The following is a 24,594-nucleotide window of genomic DNA, read 5'->3' as shown; positions in this document are numbered from 1 at the left end:
ACCATAATGGCAACACTAAAGACTGGGAAGTTTGGTATCAAACTTCTCAGCACATTAAACCCACACTGATGCCAGTGTGAGATTTAATGTACCAAGCACCCCAGAGGGCATCTTAGAGATGCCCTCCTACAACTAACCTACAATCCACGTCTGCTCTGAGGCTGCCACACAGCAGACACGTTGCTGGACCCCTGGGTGGGAGAGCCCCTGCTCTCCCGGGCCTGCAACAATGCACATCCTGGGTGAGGTGATAGATCTCCTCCCCCAGGATGAGCAAAGGGAAGCTTCAAAGGCCTGACGCCTCTAGGAGTTTCCCCAGGCCACTGCAACCCCCCACTCTGGCGGGAAGCTTGGCCGGAAACCCCATACAAGGACAGGGGATGTGCCAGCCTGCCAACCCCACCCCTCAGGTGGGGGAGGCGAGGTGAAGCACATCTCCGGGCTCTCGCCATCTTGAAGATGGGAGGCCCTACCCTATCAGGATTAGGCTACTGCCCCCTCCCACAGGAGAGGGGCAGGATAGGGGGTGTACCCACCCCAGGACAAGGACCCATTGGTCCCTGGCCTTCACCTACCTGTAACACCCCTAAATCTAGTATTTAGGGGCACCCTGAACCTTCCTTCCCCAGATTCCAGATTCCAAAACTACAAGAAGAGCGAGAAGAAAAGAAGACCTGCCCTGCAGCTGCAAAGGAGAGGGAGACACCAACTGCTTTGGCCCCAGCCCTACCCGCCTGTCGACCTCGGACTTGCTCCTGCTCCAAACCCGGCATCTCTTGTGGCCAGCAACCTCAGAAACCCCGGAGGACCTGGCTACCTTTTAACTCTAATCCCCTGGGACTCCCATGAGTAGAGGCTCTACTCAGAACCTACCTTTCACCCCTGGCAGCAGCCCGGAACCGCGATCCCAACCCACTCTGCACCCGCCAAGCCTGGCCGGTGCCGGAGTGAACTAAACCCACGAGGACGACCCCACGGCGACTGTGACCCCGAGTCCGGCACACAAGGACCCCCCTCGACTATCCTGAAGAAGCTTGCAGACTCCGAACAGAGTGCCACCCCAACCGCGATCAACAAGAGGGTAAGATTTCCGGCATCAAAAGGCACCCCTGCACCGGGCGCCCCACGGCCCTCTGTGCCCAATCCCGGGGCACCTACCTATCCTCCAACTATCCAACTTACCCCTCGAAGTGGTGGTGGCACCCGAAGAGTCCTCGTCCCCGAGCCTGCAGTCTTTTTCCAAACCGGAGATTTCCCATAGAAATCAATTGAGCGCCCGACGGCTCAAAAGCACCCTGCAGCCAGCCGCCCCAGTGGCCCTGGCAGTGAAAACTCTACTCTAACCCACTTCCCCACTTGCCCTGAGTAAGTGACCGGGAGCCCAGCTCCCATAGCCGCGTGGCTTGCCCGACAGCAGCCACCAACCCAGGCCCCCCTATCCCTCATAGGATAACATTGGGCCTAACTCTCTCTGCACCCGGCCGTCCTGAAACCGCTGAGGGTGAACTGACTGTACCTACCTGACACTGGGGGACCCCTGCGTCTATGCCCAGAACTTCAACTCTGCCAGTCGAGTACTTACCCTTAAACCGCTAACTTAATTTTCCTCATAGGGTAACAGTGACTGGCTTTTGCTTGAAAATTCTTCTAAGTGTGGACTTTTCAAATCTTCAAATAATCACCAAAAATCAGCCGAGTGACAAAAACGAATTTACTCACCTGCTCTTAGGTGAGCTCCCAGTGCTGGATCTTGGTGCCCAGCACTGACTCTGAAAAATACTTACAACTGTACTTACCAGTAACCCAATGTTCGAGGCATATGAGCTGCAGATTATACACTGTGCATAGATCGCCATCTGGTGTTGGGCCCGGATGTTTGCAGTTTGTTTTTCCTATCAGTTCAGTTTCCGAATGAAGTTGAGGTGTAACAATCAACAAAGAAGTCTCCTTATTTCACTATCATAAGGATTAATGTTTGTTTTGTTTTAAAGCAGTCAGTGCATCCAAGCGCAGATTAAAGGAAAAGTAAATGATGTCTTTGTTCTTGCATTACGCTTCAAAGATCAGGCGCCGTATACAGGAAGCGCGGATAATTGATACCAGCAGGGAAGCACTGATCTCCCTAGGACAGAAGCTTTTAGCGGTCCGGGTGAACGCGCCCAGGTAAACAATTAATCTATTTTTCCCCCGCTACGGGTGGTGGTTTTCTGGCGCATGGAAAAATAACGTTCTAAACGAAAGTGTTGTTTCTCTCCTTCACGGATGGCGCGTTTCTAGCGCATGGAATGAAATCGTTCTTTAACCACAGTTTTGATATGTACTCACGAAGATATTTCGAGTTGGCGTTTCCTCGCGCGTGATAGGAAAAGGTACCAGGCAAACTAATTCGAGAGCCCCCACGGGCGTGCAGAGCATCAGAGACGAATGAAAGTTCACGGAGTCACAATGATTTAGAACAGGCAGGTTCAAACGGTAGTGAGAAGCCAAGCAATTAGTGTTAGGGGCGGTTCTCATTTTAAACAGAAGGTCAGCTGATACCTCCTCAAGTAGCGTGAGACCACACACAATCCAGTCACTTGCCTAGATGCATTGTGGTACTAGTAGTGTAAGTGGAGTGTGAGCCCAATACTAGGTGCAGGGAGCTAGGCGTGTAACAGCGGGTGCAGAGTGTGCAGGGTTCGCGGTTCCTGGCAGTTACTGCTTTGAGCAGTGCCACTGCTCATGGGAGTCCCAGATGCTCAGAGTCTCAAGGTAGCCAGGTCATCCGGGGTTTGTGAGGCTGCTGGCCACTGGAGATGCTGGGGTTTAGCAGGAGCAGGTTCGAGGGTAGACAGGCCGGTAGGGCTGGGGCCAAAGCAGTTGGTGTCTTCCTCTTGTTAGCAGCTGCACGGCAGGTCTTCTTTCTTTTTGATCTTCTTTGCTGTTTCGGAATCTGGATCTAAGGAAGGAAGGTTCAGGGTGCCCCTAAATACTAAATTTAGGGGCGTTACAGGTAGGTAAAGGGCAGGGACCACTAAGTCCCTGCCCTGGGGTGGGTACACCCCCTATCCTGCCACTCTCCTGTGGGAGGAGGGCAGTGGCCTAGTCCTGATTGGGCAGGGCTCCCCATCTTCAAGATGGTGAGAGCCCGGGGATGTGCTTCACCTCCCTTCCCCCACCTGAGGGGTGGGGTTGGCTGAAGGCTGGCACACCCCCTGTCCTTCCTTGGGGTTTCTGGCCAGTCTTCCTGCCAGAGTGGGGGTTTAGAACCGGTAGGGGCCAGTTGCTGAGTACAGCAAGTGGCCTGGAGAAGCTCATAAAGGCGTCATGCCTTTGAAGCTTCCCCTGCCCATCCTGGGGGAGGATACTTAGCACCTCGCCCAGGATGTGCATTGTTGCAGGCCCAGGAGAGTGGATGGCTTTCTTCCCAGGGGTCCAGCAACATGTCTGCTGTGTGGCAGCCTAGGCAGCCCCTCTGACCAGATGTGGATTGTAGGTTAGGTTCAGGGGGCATCTCTAAGATTAAATCCTACACTGGCATCCGTGCGGGTTTAATGTGCTGAGAAGTTTGGTAGCAAACTTCTCAGTCTTCAGTGAAGCCATCATGGTGCTGTGGAGTTCGTGTTGACGATCTCCCAGCGCCATATACTCTTAAATGGCAGCACTGCACCTACAGTGCCCAGGAATGGACCTGGGCACTGTAGGGGCAGAGGGCTCATGCTCCTGGACCCACACCACTGGCATAGGGCACCCAGCTAGAGGGGTGGCTGATGTATGCCAGGGAAGTGTATGTTGTGGGCATGGCACACAGGGATGTGTGCCATGTCGACTCTGTTTTGTTCTATACCTAGACACTCCGCCTGCAAGGGCTGTGTGTTTGTGTCAGGGTACAGGGCCTCTAAGGGTGGCACAATAAGTGCTGCAGCCCTTAGGGGCCTTCCCTGGTCACAAGACTCTGGGTACCTAGGGTACCATTTACCAGGGGCTGACATGTGGCCAGGGTTTGCCAAATTGGGTTTTAGGTTTCAGCACAGTTTTTAGGGAAGGAACACAGGCCCATGGCACCTGATTGGCAGGAGCCCAGGGCACACTCAGTCAAAGTACATTCAGCAATTCATCAAAAAGTGGGGGCATACCATGCAAGAAAGATGGCACTTTCTCACAGTACTCAAACATTATTTCAAACTACTGCAACAGATACTGGTGGTCGCTGCTAAGGAGGGGTACTGCTATACAATCTATGCTTAGTGTGTGATTGCAGCTCATATGCCTCGAACGGAAAATGCTACTTACCAGTATACATCTGTTCTTGGCATTTAGAGCTGCAGATCCACACACGCCCAACCACCTCCCCGGCTACCTTTATCTGTTCCAGTATTATCTTATTTAGACACAGCATACATGGACATCTTATCTGTTTCTCACACAACTCAATCATTTCTCTGCTGGCGAAAAACAATCTGAAGATGGACCCGATGCCCATGCGCAGTATCATCCAAAGGAAGAGTCGCCTATCTCGTGACTTCCAAAGACTTTTCCAAGACAAAAGCAAGTGCAAACATCCGGGCCCAACACCAGATGGCGATCTATGCTTAGTGTGTGGATCTGCATCTCTACATGCCAAGAACAGATGCATACTGGTAAGTAGCATTTTCCTTTAGGTGAATTGGAATATGGTTGGAGAAGGCTGGCATAATGATGTCCTCGCAATGTGGGCACTCCCTGACAAATTTTGGTGGCCAGACCTGTTCTGCTAGAAGTAGATCATAACCCCTTGAAAGTTTCTCCAAAAAAAGTGCTGTGACTTTTCTTGGTATGTCTCCCTCCATCCGGAGTGTTATTTCATATAGCTTTTGTGCAGTACTAACCCTGGTGTCTACAGTCTCTACTGTGATGTACTCATTCAAGTCCACTATCTCCAGAAGTTCCTTCAGGTTCTGGCGAGCTATTGTTACTTCTGCTGCACTGTCCAGCATTGTCTGAGCCCATTCTCTGTTCTTGAGCTGTGTTCTCTGTATTCTCGGCATGTCTACTCTTCAGACCTGCTACCTTCTTTTTTGTGAATTGAGGTTTTGATTTATTTTTCTAAACGTGTTGATCGTCTTTGGACTTAACGCGTTCTTCTTTGTGATCTGACCGTCCTCTTCTTTCCGATGTCTGTGACGATATCTGAAAGGTACGAGAGGAACGTGTATCAGTATCCTGATACCGGTCAGGTTTTCTTAAATTATCCCTATTCCTAAGGTTATACCTCCTTTCAAGGGATTGAGAACTTGTCTCTTTTGAATTTTGTTTTAGTTTCCCACTTCTTTTTAGAAGATGTAGGATTTTGATTAATAGAGTCCTTCTTGGGACCTTCAGACAGTTTTGGCTTCGAAGGTTTTCCTCCCAAACTGTCTCTGCCTATTTCTGCATAATATTTTTCTGTTATTCTGGGTAGTTCATGTTGATGTTCTGTTGCATCAAATTCCCTTAAGCGTTGGCGGATCGCCACTGATGCTGCTTCTCCTTTAATATTAGATAATATTATTGTTGAGACCTGCTCCACGTTTTTTAGTAACTTCATACCTAAATTCAGAGCTGGCTCTGCCCCATATTCGTTTTGAATTTGTTTCAGGACATCTGGTATTACTGCAATTGACAGAACACCATGTGTTTTAGTATAGATGGCAGCAAAGACTGTGCTCCAAGCGGTGCAGTCTTCCAGTTGTGGTGTGATCCCCATTGGCAAACAGGTTGTTAGGATTCTGTGTTTCTCATAAGGGCTACTATTCGGAAACACTGCTTCGATTTGAGTAATTTTTTGAGCTATCCAGAATGGAATTTGTTCACGTTTTGTGGGCATTTTACCCATGACTACGTGTAAAGTCTGTGGAGTAATCTTTAATGTATACCCTTGTTGAGGGGTTTGATTTGGAATGGTTATTGATGGTTGGACTGTGAAAGTCCACATGACATATTAGACTAATTGTCTGTAAATTTTTATTAACTCTTGTAGTTGAGTAAGTAATTTTTCGTCTGACATTTCTTCGAAGTCAGGATGAGGTGTGTAGCCTCCTAGAATTGGCCATGTTGCTCCTGGTCTACCTAGTGGACCGAGCCTGGTAATGTTTTTGTGATGTTTTAGGGCACCTTTAAACCAGAGCTTATCCTCCTGGTATCCTTGAAATGAATATATTTCTCAGGTGGTTCATCTTCTTTAAGAAGTGAAACACTTTTGTTACTGGATTTGATTCTAGGAATACAATCCATGAATAGAATACCTCTGTCTGAAAGGATTTGTGTGCCTCTATCACGAAAACTGCTCTACCACCTCTTGGTGTTAGGCCGTGTTTTATAAGCTTTAGAGTGATGGCTCTCCTTAAGTTTGGAGGGATGTTTATAACCCCCTAATCGGTTTCATTTAAACCTATAAAATTAAAAACTGTTACGACTGGGTCAGCCCCAGCTAGCTACACCGTTCTCGGTGTTAGTATCCCCGTTCAGGGACTTTGTTTTTTAAAAATGTAGAACAAGTTTCAAGGAAACAAAGATAAGGTGCACAATATTTTGGAACACTGTATCCTTCAACGTTAAACAAACCAAACAGCTAATATATGGGATTTTTGTCCTATTCAGCTTTGGTGGATACGTAACCCTATCCAGTCCAGACGTCTTATGGAGTATGTGAGTAAGGATCTGTGAGAAAAGCATGACTGAGTTATTACTCAGTATATAGCGTTAAATTAGTGCCTTACCAAACGTTGGGCGCCATGTAGTTCCTATTTCCCTAATAGGCTCTGCGCATTGGAATAATATACCCTATAGGTTTGGCATATCGAGTATATTAAATTTAATTATTTCGTACCAGCTAACTCGGAGGCCACTGGCAACTCCTTGTAAACAAGAAGGGAGTAGTTTCTGGCAACCGCATAAACATGACAACTTTGTTTCCCTTTAGAATTGGAACACACTCAGAATCGTGGAAACAGATAACAGTTTGACAGTTTGACTCAGCTAATCGTGCATGCTTAGTGTCTTCAGAGTTACACAGAAAGAATAGGTGGGTGTTTCAATAAAAGGATTTATTGAACAGTCTTGTTTCTCATGTAAGAGATATGAGCTGTTACAATCGTAAGACAGTATGCGAGATATATTATGTACAGCGTAAGCAGGAGAAAGAAATAATACTGCACTAGCATTATCTTTTAGCTATGACACATATATTCATATACATAAATAACATAAGCTAAAAATGCGAGCGCTCATGAGATGCTTTTCTAACTGATTCTACCCCAGTGAGTACAAGGTAAGAAGTAGGTGATGTATTCTATAGTATGGTAGGCTATAGTATGGTATGCTAAGTTTAGTATGCCAAGTCTGTTATTCCAAGAGTTGTTCTAGTCCGCTCCATACCTTGAGAATGAGAGAGGTGGGAATCTCTTCCCGGGTCTCGAACTCTAACACTCCGTGAAGGGAGTCAGAACACTGGAAGCTGGATTCTCTGCAAGCAGGGATGACAGCATCTTGTCAGTGCGTCAGGCCGGGACACGGTCTCCTCTAAAGTCGAGGTCTCCTCCTATTTGCTTGGGCAAGGGAAGGTATATTTATACGTGGTAGGTGCCTTGGAATGTTAGCATTGACGTTAAGTCGGGCAAAGGAAGACGTCAGGAATGAACCCTTAAGAAATAGTGGTTCATGCATAATAAATGAGATCTTGGAGAAATCAATAATCTTGTGCTAGGGGAACTCCCAAGTGCTTAAGGGTCTGGTTTCTAAGAACTCGTGACGTTGGGGTGGACGGATGTAGGTGACCATGCCTGTATTTGGATAGCACGGCTAATGCCTAAATAAGGACTGGGATCTTATGCCTATATAAGGGCAATGCGAATTGTGCCTATATAAGGACATGTATCATGAAAACCTATATACGGACACCTAAAGCGGAATACAACAGTGGTGTTTTTCCACTCGAGCTCTGGCCGGCTTAACGGTTGCAGAGTGGGCTGGATTTGCGGTCTCTGGTTGGCACCAAAAGCTGCAGTTTAAACACGTCCGGTGTTCTCGGGAGATAGTCCTGGAAGTGAAGGCAGGCAGGTCCTCTGGGGTTTGGGAGGTTGCTGGCTGCAGGACACGCTGGGATTTCGCAAAAGTAGGTTCGAGGGGAGACAGGCCTGTAGGTCTGGGGCCAAGCCAGTGGGCGTCGTCCTTTTGTTAGCTCTGCACGGCTCTTCGGTCCGTCTTCTCTTCTTTTCTTGTGGTTTCTAATCTGAGGAAACACGGTTCAGGGTGCCCCCTAAATACTAAATTTAGGGGCGTTACAGGTAGGTAAAGGGTAGTTACCAATGGATCCCTTCCCTGGGGTGGGTACACCCCCTATTCTGCCACTCTCCTGTGGGAGGGGGGCAGGAGCCTTTCCCTGGTTGGCTGGGTCCCCCCATCCTCAAGATGGCGGGGACTCGAGGTTGTGCTTCACCTCGCCTCCCCCACCTGAGGGGTAGAGTTGGCCGAGGTGGGCACACCTCCCTGGCTCACTTGTTTTCCCCGCCAGTTCTTCGGCCCAAAATGGGGGGTAGAACCAGTGGGGACCAGTTGCTGAAAGCAGCAAATGGACTGGGGAGGATCACAAAGGCGTCATCCCTTTGAAGCTTCTCCTTCTTGAACCCTGTCCATCCTAGGGGAGGAGCGTTGGCACCTCTTCCCAGGATGTTTATTGTTTCAGGCCCCCGAGAGCAGCAGCTCTCAACGCAGGGGTCCATAAAGATGTCTGGTGGTGTCAGCCTAAGCAGCCACTCAGTCAGGTCACTAGTAGTTGGTCGAATTTCAGGGGGCATCTCTTAGATGCCCTTTGTTGTGCATTTTACATTAAATCCCACACTGGCATCAGTGCGGGTTTAATGTGCTGAGAAGTTTGATACCAAACTTCCCAGTCTTCAGTATAGCCATTATGGTGCTGTGGAGTTCATAATGAAAAACTCCCAGCACCATATACTCTTTAATGGCAGCACTGCACTTACAGTGCCCAGGAATGGACTTGGGCACTGTAGGGGTACAGAGTTCATGCACCTTTACCCTCACCACTGGCATAGGGCACCCAGCTAGAGGGTAGACTGATATATGGCAGGGCAGTGGTTTGTGGGCATGGCACACAGGGATGTGTGCCATGTCGACTCTTCACTTTGTTCTGCACCAAGACACGCAGCCTGCAAACGCAGTGTGTGTGTGTCAGGGTACAGGACATCTAAGGGTAGCACAACAGGTGCTGCAGCCCCTAGAGGCCTTCTCTGGTCACAGGGCCCTGGGTACCTGTGGTTCCATTTCACAGGGGCTTACATGTGGCCAGAGATGCCAATTGGGTTTGTTTTAGGGAAAGAACACAGGCCCTGGGAACCTGATTGCCAGGGACCCAGGGCACACCCAAAAAAAGTGCATCAGTAGTCTGACAAAAAGTGGGGTGGTTACTGCAACAGAAACCCACTTGCCTACAGATGGCGATTCCATATGGTCCAGACAATGCCTCTGTTTGAGGCATGTGTGCTGTAGATACACATGTTTGGCATACTCCTGCCATCTAGTGTTGGGTCCGGATGTTTGCAAGTTGTTTTTCTTCAAAGAAGTCCTTCCAGTCGCGAGGTAAGGTGACTCCTCCTTCCGGTGATAGTACGCATGGGCATGGACTCCATTGTTAGATTGTTTTTTTCCGCCAGCGGGTTCGGACGTGTATTGCTGCGCCGGTTGGAAAGCTTTCTTCAGGTTCCCACTTACCAGGGGATCCATGGACGGATTATACGATTCACCCTCCATTGGATACTGATCCAGACCTTTACCCTGCCAAGCCATCTCCACCTGATGGCAATGTATCCTATCAAGCACTTCTTGCCAGGGCCGCACAATACCATGAGGTGGTACTCCACAAAGAATCCTTAGAAGAGGATTTTTTATTTGCGACACTAGGATCCATACACAGGTCGAGCGAAACACTCCTTATGCTCAAAAAAATAATAATGGACTCGGACGAAATTTTTAAAGACCCTGTACGTGCAAGAATCCTGACTACTAACAGATCTGGTATTTTCTTAAAGGCCAGTTACCTCTTGAGTCCTTGGTAGTATCCAGTGCTCGCAAGCGAGCTAATTCCCAAACCTCGGGGGACGCTCCTCCCCCAGATAAGGAACCAAAACTCATTTATGCTTCTGGCAAACCCATAGCTGCTCAGGCTGCCAATCAATGGCATATTGCCAACACACAGGTCCTTCTAGCCAGATACAACAGGGCGCACTGGGATGAAACCGAGCAATTGCTACAATATTTCCCAGATGAGCATAAAGCGCCCAAGACTCGGTCCAAGAAAGAAAATGAATTTCAACTCTTCCATAAGGTGTGCTCTAGATGCTGCTGACACCGCAGCTAGAGAGGTCAACACTAGTGTCCTACTCCGAAAGCAAGCTTGGTTAAGGCTTTCCGGTTTTAAGTCCGAAGTCCAACAATTTATTTTAAATACACCTTTTGACAAAGAACATCTTTTTGGCCCCGAGGTAAATCAATTGCTCGAAAAAATGAAAAAGGACACTGAGGTATCCATGGGAGCGCTTTTGTCTCCTTCAAACAGGGGCTCCTTTCGGCGCTCCTTTTACCAGGGAGGGTCCAAGTCAACACACTCAGACCAAAGCACTTCCTTACCTCTTGGGGGAAGACTTCAACTGTTTCTTCCCATTTGGCAATCCATAACAACTGACAAATGGGTGCTGGGAATTATCCAACATGGTTATTGCCTGGAGCGTACCGCCAATCCTCCAAATATTCCACCTCGCTCTCACCAATTGTCGCCAGACCTCTTGCTGTTGCTCGAACAAGAAGTGGAATCTCTCTTGCTGAAAGGAGCCATAGAACCAGTTTTATTTCAGTACCAAGGTTCAGGAGTCTACTCTCTACTTTCTGATTCTAAAAAGGACGTCTCCTTAAGACCTAGTCTTTATCTGCGAGTTGAACCAATACATACTGTCAGAGCACTTTCATGTGGTGACCCTTCAACAGGTACTTCCACTTTAACAGAAGGGCGATTTTATGTCTTCTCTAGACTTAAAAGACGCATATTTTCACATTCCAATTCATCCAGCTCATCGCAAATACCTCAGATTTGTTAAAGCATGCAAACATTACCAGTTCAAAGTACTTCAGTTCAGAGTTACCACTGCTCCCAGAATATTTACTTAATGTCTGGCAGTAGTAGCAGCTCATCTCAGGAGACCACGTATTCACGTCTTCCCCTACATAGACGACTGGCTCATCAAGGCCAGCACTTACCAAAACTGTCTGTGACACACTCAGATCTCAATGGACCTACTTCATCAGCTGGGCGTCATGATCAATGCACAGAAATCTCACCTGCGTCCTTCACAGATGATCTTATCTAGGAGCCACTATCGACACTCTCAAGGCTCTAGGCTCTCCCAGTGTAGCCAGAATTCACAACATCCAGTCTATGGTACTACAGTTTCAACCCAACCACACATTACCAGCAAGAGTTTCCATGTAACTGTTGAGAATGATGGCGTCTTGCATCGCAATCGTACCCCATGCAAGGCTTCAAATGCGTCCCCTGCAATAGTGCTTAGCACGTAAGTGGAGTCTGTCGCAGGGTCAATTAACCGATCTAGTGTTGGTAGACCGCCACACCCATCGCTCTCTGCAGTGGTGGAACCCACAAAATTTATCAAAAGTGTGGCCCTTCATAGACCCTGTCCCACAGATCGTGCTAACTGCAGACTAATCTCACAGGTTGGTGTGCCCATCTCCAAGATTACACAATCCAGGGTCTGTGGGGCGAAAATCACAAAAGTCTCCACATCAGCCACCTAGAACTTCTAGCGGTGTCCCTAGCCCTCAAAGCTTTTCAAACACACCTCCTTGGCAAAGTTGTCCTAGTCCACACAGAAAACATGACCGCAATGTACTAAATGCAAAACAGGGAGGGACACTCTCTCTCCAACTGTCACGCCTCTCTCAAAACATTTGGAACTGGGCAATACATCACAGGATCTATCTCCTGGCTGAATACCTTCTAGGAGTAAACAATAAGATTGCCAACCTCCTCAGCAGAAAGAGGCAGCAAATTCATGTGTGGGAACTTCATCCCCAAGTTCTCCATCCACACTTCCAACAATGGGGATCCACAAATAGACCTGTTCGCCACATTAGACCATGCAAAATGCCCAAACTTCTCATCCAGGTTCCCACACCCTCTATCCAAAGGCAGTGCTCTATGGATAAACTGGTTAGGGATATTTGCCTACGCTTTTCCACCTCTCCCACTACTTCCGTTACTGGTTCGGAAGCTCAGGCAAACATCCCACACACTGATTCTAGAAGCCCCCACATGGGCCCACCAACCTTGGTACACCACCCTGTTAGAACTGTCAATGGTTCCACATCAAAAACTACATCTCACCTCCAGTCTCCTCACTCAGAGCCATGGAGAAATCAGACCTCCAAAACCCAAGGAGCTCAACCTAGCCATTTGTCTCCTGAAGTCAGTTCAGTTCAAAAGCTTTATTCGGTATGTAAAGACACAACCATATAAGCAGAACAAAACACATAAAATACATAGCAAACAAAAATATCTTGTACACTGAACATGACAGAAAACAATATGTAAAAACGTTATTAAAGTGCATAGTGCTTCCTTGAACAGTTCAGAATTAAACTTAGTTTACCAACAAGGCATCTGCATTATATTTTTAACAAAGTGTAGGTTCCATATAAAGTGTCTAATATGTGCAAATATGCAAAAGATGCTAAGTATAGTAATAATACCAAAAATACAATGTTCATCCGGAATTCACTCAAACTGCAAAATGCATATAAAAGTCTGAGCGATACCTAAATGTGCAAAGTACATAACAAAGTAAAACTAATCAACACAGACTATGGACTTCCTTATATTCATGCATTTTAGCACATAGGATGCCACAAAGAAACAGGTATCAGGACTTTCCAGAGTTATTAAAAACTTCATTGCTGATTTGGTAGAGCGTATCTTATGTTTTAAAAGGATAGGTTTTAAATAAAATGTCCTAAGATGACTATAAAATGTACAGAACAATAAAAAGTGACAGCAGCTTTGTTTTGAAATATTATCACAAGGACACGGCATATTAGATTTGATCTTCATATCCGGGAATGAGACTAAATGATGCACAATCCCTAGCCTTAGGCGGGTTAGGACAAATCTGTGAGAGTTATAAGTCACAATCGCAAGATATGTCTGGAAACCTCTCCTTAGATTCAAATCAAGGTAAGAAGCTACAGTTGTTAAATTACTGGACTGATTCTCTCTAGCCGCGTTCTTATATGCTAGAAACCTCAATTTTATATCTTTCTTTGGTATCAGTGCAGCTGCTTCAGGGTTCAGACGAATATTACAATCAAACAGAAGATTAAACCAGTAGTAAATATAGCTCAACCATGGTATACGAGACAAATTATCAAGGTTCAAACAATCCTTGATAATTGTTTGTGTAAATACTGTCTCAGTTTTAGACCAGATGGAGCGCCAAAGTAGCAATGGGCGTAGTGCAGCTAGGTCCATGATAAAATCAATACCGGCTTCCATATGAGTTAAAATATTGGGAACTGAGGGGGGGCACATAGCAGTTTCTTCAAAAATGTATTTTCATCATTTTGTAGACTATTAACAGGATGGTGGCCCCATACTCCTGCCCCATACAGAGCGGATGAAATACACCTAGCTTTGTAAATAGCCAGCATATCTTTCATTCTCCTTTGCCCTAATTTAGCCGCAAATCTAAAAATACTACTGGTATTTCTATTCATCTTTAACCTCACATTCTCGTCCTCATTAGTCCATTTCCAATCTCCAGAAAATGTTATCCCCAAATAACAGAAACTGTTGACCGATTGTATCTTAACTTTATCAATAAAGAAGGAAGAATTAGATTTCACCCTCTTTCCGCAGGTCATAACAAAAGTCTTAGTCTTGTTGATTATCAGTTTCCTATCTTTGGTAAATAACACAAATCTATCTATAAGGCGTTGTAAGCCATTCTGTGTTCGTGATAAAAGAACCGCATCATCTGCGTATAGTAAAATGGGGGTAACGCTTCCATCAATCAAAGGGGCGTCTGAAGGCAATTTGCTTAAAATCGAATCAATTTCATTTATAAATAGTGAAAATAAAAACGGAGCCAAGACGCACCCCTGGCGAATTCCTCTCGCAACTTTAAAAAAGGGCGTGCATTCTCCCATAGGACCATAACGTACTTTGCATGAAAGTCCGGAGTATAACCGGGCCAGAAAGTAAACACCCTCTTTAGGGGCTCCCAGAGCTAACAGGGTGTCCCATAACATATTGTGATCTACAAGATCAAAGGCGCTGCTTAGGTCTGCGAAACAGAGGAACAGATTACCATCCTTAGCAACAGTATATTTATGTATAAGGAGGTCTAAATTAACGCACTGCTCCAACGTCCCCAGACCTTTCCTGAATCCGTATTGTGCCTTTGAAATTATCGAATTATCCTTGGCCCAAGTCTATTTAGAATTATTCTGCTCATAATTTTTATAGACGCGTCTAATAGGGAAATGGGACGATAATTACTTGCCTCGGACCTGGAGCCCTTCTTAAAAAGGGGAATAATTATAGACTGGCCCCAGGAAATTGTTATCTGTCCCTCCACTGTTGCGTTAAATAACCTGGTCAGAATGGGGGCCCATAAATGTAACTCGGACTTATATAAATCCAGCGGGACCCCATCCGGGCCAGGCGCCTTACCACCTTTGCTGTTACTTAGACCCTCATAGACCTCGTCCAGGCCAACAGCCAGGGGCAATCTTGGCCAGGTAAACTCATTATCCTGATGGGAATCTAAAATTAACCTATCCGGGTTAAAAATATTTTAAAAATGGTGCATCCATGATTTACAGTCAACATGAGAGGTTATTTCAGGCACTATATCATTTTTTAAAAAGGGACTGTTTATAGTATGCCAATATAATTTACTGTCCTTTATTTCAGCCGCAAAGCTGAGATTGTTCCAGGCCTCCTCTTGGAGAGCTTTTTTCCTCTTAATAAGTGATGTTTTATAAACAACACGACAATTTTTAATTATTGTACAGTTTCGAGGTTTGGAACTCAACGCACGTTTTAAAGCATGGAGAGCCTGAGTACAGCTTTTGTCAAACCAACCAGTGTTGATTTCTTTTTTCCCCTTATAAGGTTTTGTAAGTAGGTTGTTGATTGTTTCATTAATTGTACATAGGTGGTTAAGTATAACATGCGAATGTACATCATCGCCAATGCAATAATTTACCTCCTTGTCGCATTTTCTTAAAACCTCCTCCAACAATTCATGTGGGACAACCTTTGTCCATTTAATCCTAAACCCATTAGGTCTTACTGCCTCGATATGGTTAATACAATTGTTGGCATCCATGTTTTTGTAACCCCAACAATGCAGTGATAAAGAGATACTGTTGTGATCACTTAAAGTTTGCTCATTAACACACAAGTTGGAGTATGCACAATCATTAAAAAGTAAAATGTGGTCAATATATGAATTAGCTCCTCTTCCAGTAAAAGTTGGACAGTTTTCGTTAGTACTGTTTTTCGTGCAACTTAACATATCCAAGTCAAACTTAGCTAGCATCATATTTAGGGCAGTGCCATACGCACAATGTGGGAAGTGTAAACAATCGTTTTCCTCCGTATTACCGCATTCCCTTCTTAATCCACATAAATTACTCGTGGCAAAAGGACAAGGACTTATATTGAAATCACCCAACCAAAGGACAATCGACTGATGGCCTGAAACTGCCTGTGTCCTCTCAATTTCTTTTTCTAGCTGAATCAGAATTTTACCTCTGTCAGCAGTGAATACATTATTATAAAAATTTATCAGCAACAAATCTTTCCCTTTGTCAAACTCTAGACATAATACCTGAGAATAGACATCCACTGAAACACAACTTTTAATTTTGCAGGAGTTTAGTTTAGTTGATATTAAAAGCAAGAGGCCACCTTTGGCTCTTCCAGCGATCGAACTCACTGCATTCAAACTGTGTGCTGAATATCCCTCAATAAAAATAGGTTCCTCGCACCAAGTTTCCTGAAGACATATTATATCATACCCTATATTAATAAAATCCCTCCAGAAAGGGGAATCTAATTTCCTTTTCAAACCAGCAATATTCCACGTAACAACGCGGTAACCTGTATTGGGGTCACAGTTTGCCACTATACAATCGTTTACTGGATCTACAAGGGAGGGATCTGAATTTAAAAGGGAGTCTGCGATGGAGGGCAAAGTTATGATCTGAGTCCGTTTAGTTCCTATGCTCTCTATAACATCATCCACTTTATTAGATTCAGGTAGAGAGGGCAAAAGAACAGTCGCTACTATATTAGACAGGTCACAGATAGCTTGTTTATCATTCGACTTCTTGGTATTATCAAACAGTCAGTCGTTTTCCTCCAATGAGGACAGGGCAGAATATCGATTAAAAAGGGGGAGGGTATAATCCCTCTGCCTGCTAGGTGGCTCATTTCCGTGTATATCCCCTCTATTAAAATACATCGGGGGTCTCGGTGGCAAGTTAGGAGGGTAACCAACCCCCCCCCTAGTTAAACCAGGTTCATAATGCTCATCCTGTTGGGGCCGTGGCAGTTGCGAGCAATTCAAATAACTATAAAAATAACCTAGAGGTCTGGCAGAGACTAAATTAACTTGGTTGGGTAAGGAGGCGGCTCTTAGGAGGACGGTTGCCACGTGTTGTGGATATTTAAAATTAACTATGATACAGTCCCCTCTGGTAGTTTTCCTGCCTTCCCCTATCCATCCAACTCTGCGGGTAGACAAAATATCGTTAGAAAATGCCAGCGGAAAACCACAGTTTTTGTTGAGCCAGGCAAGTGACTTATTTTTTAGAGAGTCGTGAGTTTCCTGCCTGGAGTTAAGCATACTAGTCAACCTCAGGGACATTAATCAATACCACTGTGTAAGGTGCACACTGTGGTGGGAGGTTAACAATATGGTTTCTCTTGTGTTTGATAGGCCCAGCATCTCCCTCAACTACAGGCTTCTGAATATTCTGTGGGCGTGTATGTGCAGGGAATGATTTGCCTGATGAAGTGGCTATAGTCGAAGATGAATATACTGGTGTCGCAATGGGTGACACATTTATAGGCCGACTTAACTGGCTGCTATCCCCCGAAGCCATAAAAGCTCCCTTACTGTAAATACCAGACGGATGCAAAATGGGTTCCAGGGCACCATCTGTTGAATTATGGACCACAGGGGCCGAAACGGCCAGTTGGGGGGTTATCAAAGGAGAAGGTCGAGTTTCATAAGAATGCAAGAGACCCTTTAAACTGTCTACTTCTGCAGAGACTGAATCTAACTTCGCCAGCAAGGGGCTAATTAAAGCCTCCAGTTTGGACTCAATGATTGATACCAGATGTCCTATTGAGGCTGTATGAAGAAAAACCCCCTCAGCTTTATCATTAGTCCCCAATGTTTCTTTTAACGAATCTGGTGTAACCCCCCTACTTGGTTGGGATGTACCCTGCTTTTTAAACTTATGAGTCACCACCCTCTTCACTGGTGCTTTCCTACACGCCCGCACTTTCCTCTGTATAGGAGAAGGAGTTGGGGTGGTTTTCGAACAGGATACTTTAATCTGTGGGGAGGATGAGTCATTTAGGGAAATAGGTTCATCGTTGCTTTCAGCATTAACCACATCAAGGGGTACATCGGCAATCACATCTACAGTGTCAGTATTAGCCCTACTACTTTCAGGAAAAGATGTTTCAGTATTAGGTGCTAATGTGTCCACTGGGGATACTTCAAGGCTCGATCGACCCAATGAGAGTCTCCGATCTTTGTTGATCTTGTTTACAACTTTTACCAGGTAGTTATCCATAGTCCTCTTTTCCCCTGTGCCGGATTGGTTAGAAGACTTGGACTTCGACATCAATGATGACAAATGCGATAACCTGTGAGACGGGTATATATGTGTAACTGGTCACTTACAAGTCCGTCGATAGCCAAAAATCCGTGGCCCTGCCCTGCCTCCTCCTGCCCCGGACGGCCACAGACGGCCCGCCCTCTGCCCGGGCTCAGCCCGGCGTCGCCCACGCGCGTCCCGCGACGCGGAGGCAGCGTCCTTCTTTTAAGCGCCTCGTGGCGCGAACGGGACGTCCGCGGGTCCGGTGGCGCTTGGGATGCTGGGGGATGTAGTTTCCAGCTCTATCCCCACTCTGCGGCCGCTGGTGTAGATGGCGGCGGCGGGGGACTGCAGGACAGCAAATGGTCAGCGCTGGCAAGGTAGGACAACGGCAGGATATTCCACAGTGGGTCAAGTTAGACTGAGAGACCCGCTCCACCGAGGCAGCGTCGTTCTTTTAAGCGCCTCGTGGCGCGAACGGGACGTCCGCGGGTCCGGTGGCGCTTGGGATGCTGGGGGGATGTAGTTTCCAGCTCTATCCCCACTCTGCGGCCGCTGGTGTAGATGGCGGCGGCGGGGGACTGCAGGACAGCAAATGGTCAGCGCTGGCAAGGTAGGACAACGGCAGGATATTCCACAGTGGGTCAAGTTAGACTGAGAGACCCCTCCTGAAGTCATAGTTTGGTTATTTCAATCTACCACCGCAATGTATGACTATTTTGAAAGAAGCCAGAAAGCCTTCTACCAGAACTTGCTATGCAGCAAAATGGAAAAGATGTGTTGTCTATTGTGATAACAAGATCAATCCTCCAGATGCTCGTGTTCAAAACATTATCTGTTACTTGTTGTACTTACAGCAAACAGGGTTGGCTTACACATCTATTTGTTTACACCTTTTAGCGGTAGCTGCATATTTGCGAAACAGACATCTATCGCTATTCAAAATCGCTGTAATCAAAGCTTTCATGGAAGGCTTGAAAAGGGTAATACTACCAAGAGTTCCACCCGCACCAGTATGGAATCTTAATATTGTCCTTACAAGACTTCTAGGTTCACCTTTTGAACCCTTACATAATTGCCCTCTACAGTTTCTTTCATGGAAAGTTGCTATCCTCATTGCCATCACTTCATTGAGGAGAGTTGGTGAGCTACACGCTCTAACCCTAGAAGAACCTTTCTTTCAACTCCACAAAGATAGTTGTTGTTCGCACCAATCCAAAATTCCATACCAAAGTGGTTTCTGCTTTTCAAATTAACCAATCATTTGAGTAACCTGCGTTCTTTCCTCATCTTGATTCAGTAGCAGAACGATCTTTCCACACGCTTGACGTTAGAAGAGTCTTATTGTATTACATAGAAAGGACCAAAGCTTTTCGCAAAACGAAACAATTGTTTGTTGCATATGCTCTACCTCACAAAGGCAATCCCATCTCTAAATCCGGTATTTCAAGATGGATTGATAAATGCATTCAAACAGTCTACGCAAAAGCAAAGAGAACTTTCTCCATACCCCCTAGAGCGCATTCTACACTCAAAATGGGGGCTACTATGGCCTTCTTAGGCAACATTCCTCTAGCTGACATATGTAGAGCAGCTACATGGTCTACACCTCACACATTTACCAAACACTATTGTGTGGATGTGTTAGCACGACAACAGGCTAATGTAGGCCACGCAGTGCTTAAGAAACTATTTCAAACCATTGCAACACCTACAGATTAGCCACCGCTTGGGGAGCATACTGCTTTATAGTCCATGCCAAGCATGTGTATCTACAGCACACATGCCTCAAACGGATAATGTTACCTACCCCGTAAGCATCTGTTCTTGGCATGTAGAGCTGTAAATTCACATGCACTCACCGGACACCTGTAGTTGTTGCAGTTCTTCCTATTTACATACATATGCATGGACATCTCTATTCTACACTTACCTACTCCATTCTCACCCTCTTTCGGGAAAACAATCCAACAATGGAGTTGGTGCCAATGCGCACTATCACCGAAAGGAGGCGTCCCCTTACTTCGTGACTGGAAAGACTTCTTCGAAGAAAAACAACTTGCAAACATCCGGACCCAACACTAGATGGTACGAGTATGCAAAGCATGTGAATCTACAGCTCTACATGCCAAGAACAAATGCTTACTGGGTAAGTACCATTATCCTTCCCAATGCAGGCTCTGCACTATTACGTTCATAAATCAAATGTTTACAAAGAAAATTGTGATTGTGTGCATCATCCCATGAGCTTTTTCTGTCTTTTCTTTGCAGCAAAACCCATTAGAATTAAGGATGACCTCTTGACATGTACTGCAACAGAACTGAATTATGGCCTTGTAAACTTTGTGAAAGAAGTTACAAGGCCAAACGGAGAGCGCTATGAACCAGACAGTATTTTTTACCTCCTCCTTGGGATCCAGCAGGTGAGAAATCTGGCTTTCCATTACCAGCTGTTGGACTGTTCCTGAGCTGAGGCAAAGGAAATTGAAAATAGGCTTCTTTTCTCGTTGACTGCTCCTGCTATCCTTTGATCCTGTTTGCCAACTTTGCTTTGTGAACTGATGTGCAAGGTTGTTTGGTAATTTACTGTTATTCAGAAGTGCGTGTAATTACTGGTTTGAATGTTATGAAGTTCAGTATTTCAGATCTAGCTGATACGTGATTTTGTTTCCAGCGACCTGCTTGTATTGTAGTTGCACTCTGTGTATTTGGGGACTGCTAACACGCTCCCTGTAAGAGCAGGTCTGTCATGAGGCCTGTATGTATAGTGTTTGATGTTGTGCATGTGGACCACTCATGCGGTTATATTTTTTCACTATGCTTCTGTGTGAATTTAAAGATCCATGAGAGAGAAAGATGTGTAAGCAATAGATGCTGTTGTATGGCTGGGATAGTGTGTCATGCAGCTTGGCCTATGTGGGAAGTGTTATGCCACGTGTTTGGCAGACTGCTATTTTACAAGTGTGTAGCTGTGCCTCTTCCTTTTTGCGTAGTTTTGGATTAGTCTGAATCATACAGTTTGATTCACACTTTGAAAGGGCATCCAAATGCTCAGGTGGACATGTATCATTGCTCTCTGTCGGAAGCTGGCTCTTTATATAGTGGAGCAAAATGTGGTACACTGTGTATAGAGTCCAGGCAAACCCCACTTGGTTTGCAGAGCCACACATGATCACCCAAATGCTGTCTTTTGTAGTAGTGTGGGCGAGCAGTTCGGCTTGTCAGAGGGTAGTGCTAAGCATTTGTACACTCACACACACTTTCTCACACACACTTTCTCACACACACTTTCTCACACACACTTTCTCACACACACTTTCACACACACACACACACACACACACACACACACACACACACACACCACACACCACACACCACACACACTCACTCACTCACTTACACACTCACTTACACACTCACTTACACACTCACTTACACACTCACTCACTTACACACTCACAATAAGTCATATTTTTATATAAATTTTGATACCAAGTACTTTGATAGCAAGGAAGTACTTTTTTAAATATAGATTTAAGCAGTTAAGTAAATGTTGATTTAAATGTGCCCCTTCACACAATGCTTTCCTATGGGAGAAAAGGCAATGATAGCATACAGGTATTTATGGTTGGTTTTCAGGGGTCTCCTTCGGGACTTAGGGTCGTAGTGGGCCACGGTCAAAGTACTACCAGCAAGTTCTTGTTACCTGCCCTGGGTTGTCCGGTTGCAGAGGGCTGGGCACATCGGTAGCTCTGCGTGCTACGCCGGTAGAGGGAGGGGTGGGGGGGGGGGCACATAAAAACAGGCTGCAGAGGGGGACTTAGGGACATGTCCCGGAAGCTCCCAAAGGGGGGCTCAGGCCATAAAGGTCTTGGGGCCAATAGAGCATAGTCGGTTCGTTGATACCAGGGCTGGGGTGCTCGGGTGCAAAGTAGAAGGGTCTGCTGGGCTCTGTGTGCTGTGGAACCTTGCGGTCATCGGTCTCGCCGGTTGCAGGTGGAAAATCAGGAAATTGGGGCCACTCTAAAAGTAGGTCTTTGTGTTGCTGACTATCCTCGGCAGCTACCTTGTCTTGGGGGAGTTCTAGTCCCGACTGGACTCTGAAGGTCTCTGCATGCTGTAAGGGATCCGGTACCCCTGGTATTGGTCCTGTGTGGCTCTGATTTGTCCTGGTGTCCTCTCCCTTGGTGGGGGGGGGGGGGGGCAGATCTGACCTTCAGGAGCACAGGGCCCTCTTTCTGGCGGCTGCTGCGTCGAGCTGGCTGGGGAGCAGCAACACGGTGAACCGAACTTTCCTTCCTGGTGCCTGAGGACTCCAGAGGAGTAGCTCCTCTACTCCAAAGGAGATTACTTGGTGATTTGCGAAAGATGGCAGTCTCCAGGGGTTCTTGGAAGCTTGTCAGCTGCAGTACGAGCTGGGGGTGGCATTTCCCCTGTCTGTAGAAACTTTGGGTCGCATCTCAAAGGCGGCAGAGGCCTTTGACGCCTTCTGTCTTGATATGCTGATTGCTTTAGCGATATGGTTTGGAGGAGGTGACGGCACGTCCGGCTAGAGCAGGCGTTGTCTCTGCCCTCAGAGCGCGTTCTCTCACCTGCAGGGGTCAGAAACCTGTGTGTTGGCAGGCGTGTTTGTACCACTCAGTCCGCACACTAGTAGTCGGTAGGTTTTCAGTGGGCACCTCTAAGGTGCCCTCTGGGTGCATGTATTAATACATCCATCACTGGAATCAGTGTGGGCTTATTAATATGAGTTGTTTGATACCAAACATTTCTAGTTTCTGTAAAGCCATCATGTAGCTGGGTGATTTGTAAACACTAGTGTTCAGCACATGTACTCAAAATGGCTTCCCTGCTCACTTGCAATATCTAAAAATCGACTTAGACATTACAGGAGTATTTCTGCTCATGCAGATATTGTAGGAAGCTGGCTCCGTCTATACTATGCCAAAATGAGGTATAGTGTGAAAAGAGTCTAGTGGAACCCCAAAGGTAGGCAGAGGTAAAAGTAGGTAATACCTTACTCTCTGTTTGTAGTAGTGTGGGGGAGCAGTAAGGCTTTCAGAGGGCAGTGTTAAGCATTTGTTGTACACACTCAGGCAAGAAATTATGTCACACACTGAAGACTGAACTCAGACCAATTTGTTTGTATCCAAAATATTATTTAGTTATTTTATTTCTAGAGCCAATCCTGGTGCAGGTATTTAAAATAATACTTTGCAAAATCCTATGCGGTGATTTGCAGTTAGATGCAGGTTCAAATGCAGTTGGTTGAATTACAGGTAAGTCAACAGTTCGAAATTACTTTTTAGTTACTTTACAGATTTCTGTGTACGTTACTTTTTAGGTTACTTTTGCTAATCAGTGTGATATGCCTAGATATCACTCTGAAAAATTACTTGGTCAAAAGGTAAGTAATTCACTTTTAGAATATTTGCAGTTTTTCAACGTTTCATACCAACTGTAGTAAAGTGGCTCTGTATATACTGTTCCCAAATAGGTACAGTGTGTACAGAGTCCACAGTCCCCAGAGGTTTGGCAGAGGTTAAAGTTAGATATAACCTTACTCTCTAAAGTGGTAGCTCGGTCGAGCAGTAAGACCGTATCAGAGGACAGTGTAAAGCATTTGTTGTACACACTCAGCCAGCAAATGGTCTCACACACTCAATAAATGAACTCTAGGCCAATGGTTTTGTATAAAAATATATAGTTGTTTTATTTTGGAACCAACAATAGATTTCAAAATATACTTTCTCTGAATGAGATGCTTTAGATAAATACTTTCAATAGGCAATAGACTTTTGGATGCAATAGATACAGTGGTTGCAATAGGCAGCACAATTCCAAAAACTATAATACATTGAGCTCAATGGGAAGTTATGTGCAATTGATTACTTTGAGGATTACTTTTCTATCCACAGGACTGGATCCTGGATTCAGTCCTGGGACATTTCCTGTAAACAGTTGAGTAAAAGCGTTTTGGTTACAGTAGAGATTCTTAAGCAATATTTTGGTATTTTAAAAGTTGAAACTTTTTCTCATAGAATCCCCAATGTTATCCTATGGGAGGAAATTCACTTAGCAGGTAAGTGGGGTTATTGTTACTTTTTTTAACTCCGTGTCGGATCCTGGATCCAGCACTGGGGCACCACCTGTAAACAGTTGAAAGAATGTGTTTTGGTTATGCAGGCGATTTTTAACGAATATTTGTAAGTTTGCAAAATCCACACACATGAAATGTCACAGAAAAACAGTCAATGGTGTCCTATGGGAGAAAGTTCAAATTATCGGTCAAGTATGTTCTCGTTACGTTTGTAATCCAGTGCTGGGCTCCTAGGTTCTGCACTGGGACATCTATCTAAAACAGGTAAGTAATTAAGTTTTCACAGTGGGTGCGATTTTTAAAGAATATTTGTAGTTTGCAAAAATCGACACCAAGAAATTTCACAGAAAAACAGTCAAGAGTTTCCTATGGAACAAATTGGGTTAAGGGTAAGTACGGTTGTAATTACTTTTCAGGGTCAGTGCTGGGCACCAAGATCCAGCACTTGGATCTTTCCTGATAGCAGGTGAGGGTTTTCGTTACTCGGTTAATTTTAGGTGAATATTTTAAAGTTTAGAAACTCCACACTTAGAAGAATTTCCAAGTGAAACCAGTCAATGTTACCCTATGGA

General features: G+C 45.5%; 1 protein-coding gene across 5 annotated transcripts in view; it reads left to right on the top strand.

The window, feature by feature from the left end:
• Window positions 1-24,594, top strand: part of ZMYM3 (zinc finger MYM-type containing 3) — a 682,395-nt gene that overhangs the window by 564,164 nt on the left and 93,637 nt on the right. For all 5 annotated transcript variants that reach the window (XM_085608441.1, XM_085608444.1, XM_085608442.1 and 2 more), the window contains one exon: window positions 20,191-20,342. In XM_085608441.1, the coding sequence (XP_085464567.1) occupies window positions 20,191-20,342 (152 nt within the window). The remainder of the gene's footprint in view (window positions 1-20,190; window positions 20,343-24,594) is intronic.

Source organism: Triturus cristatus, chromosome 5_2 (assembly GCF_964204655.1).
Source record: "Triturus cristatus chromosome 5_2, aTriCri1.1, whole genome shotgun sequence".
Lineage (NCBI taxonomy): Eukaryota > Metazoa > Chordata > Amphibia > Caudata > Salamandridae > Triturus > Triturus cristatus.
This window is presented reverse-complemented; position numbering and strand designations above follow the sequence as displayed.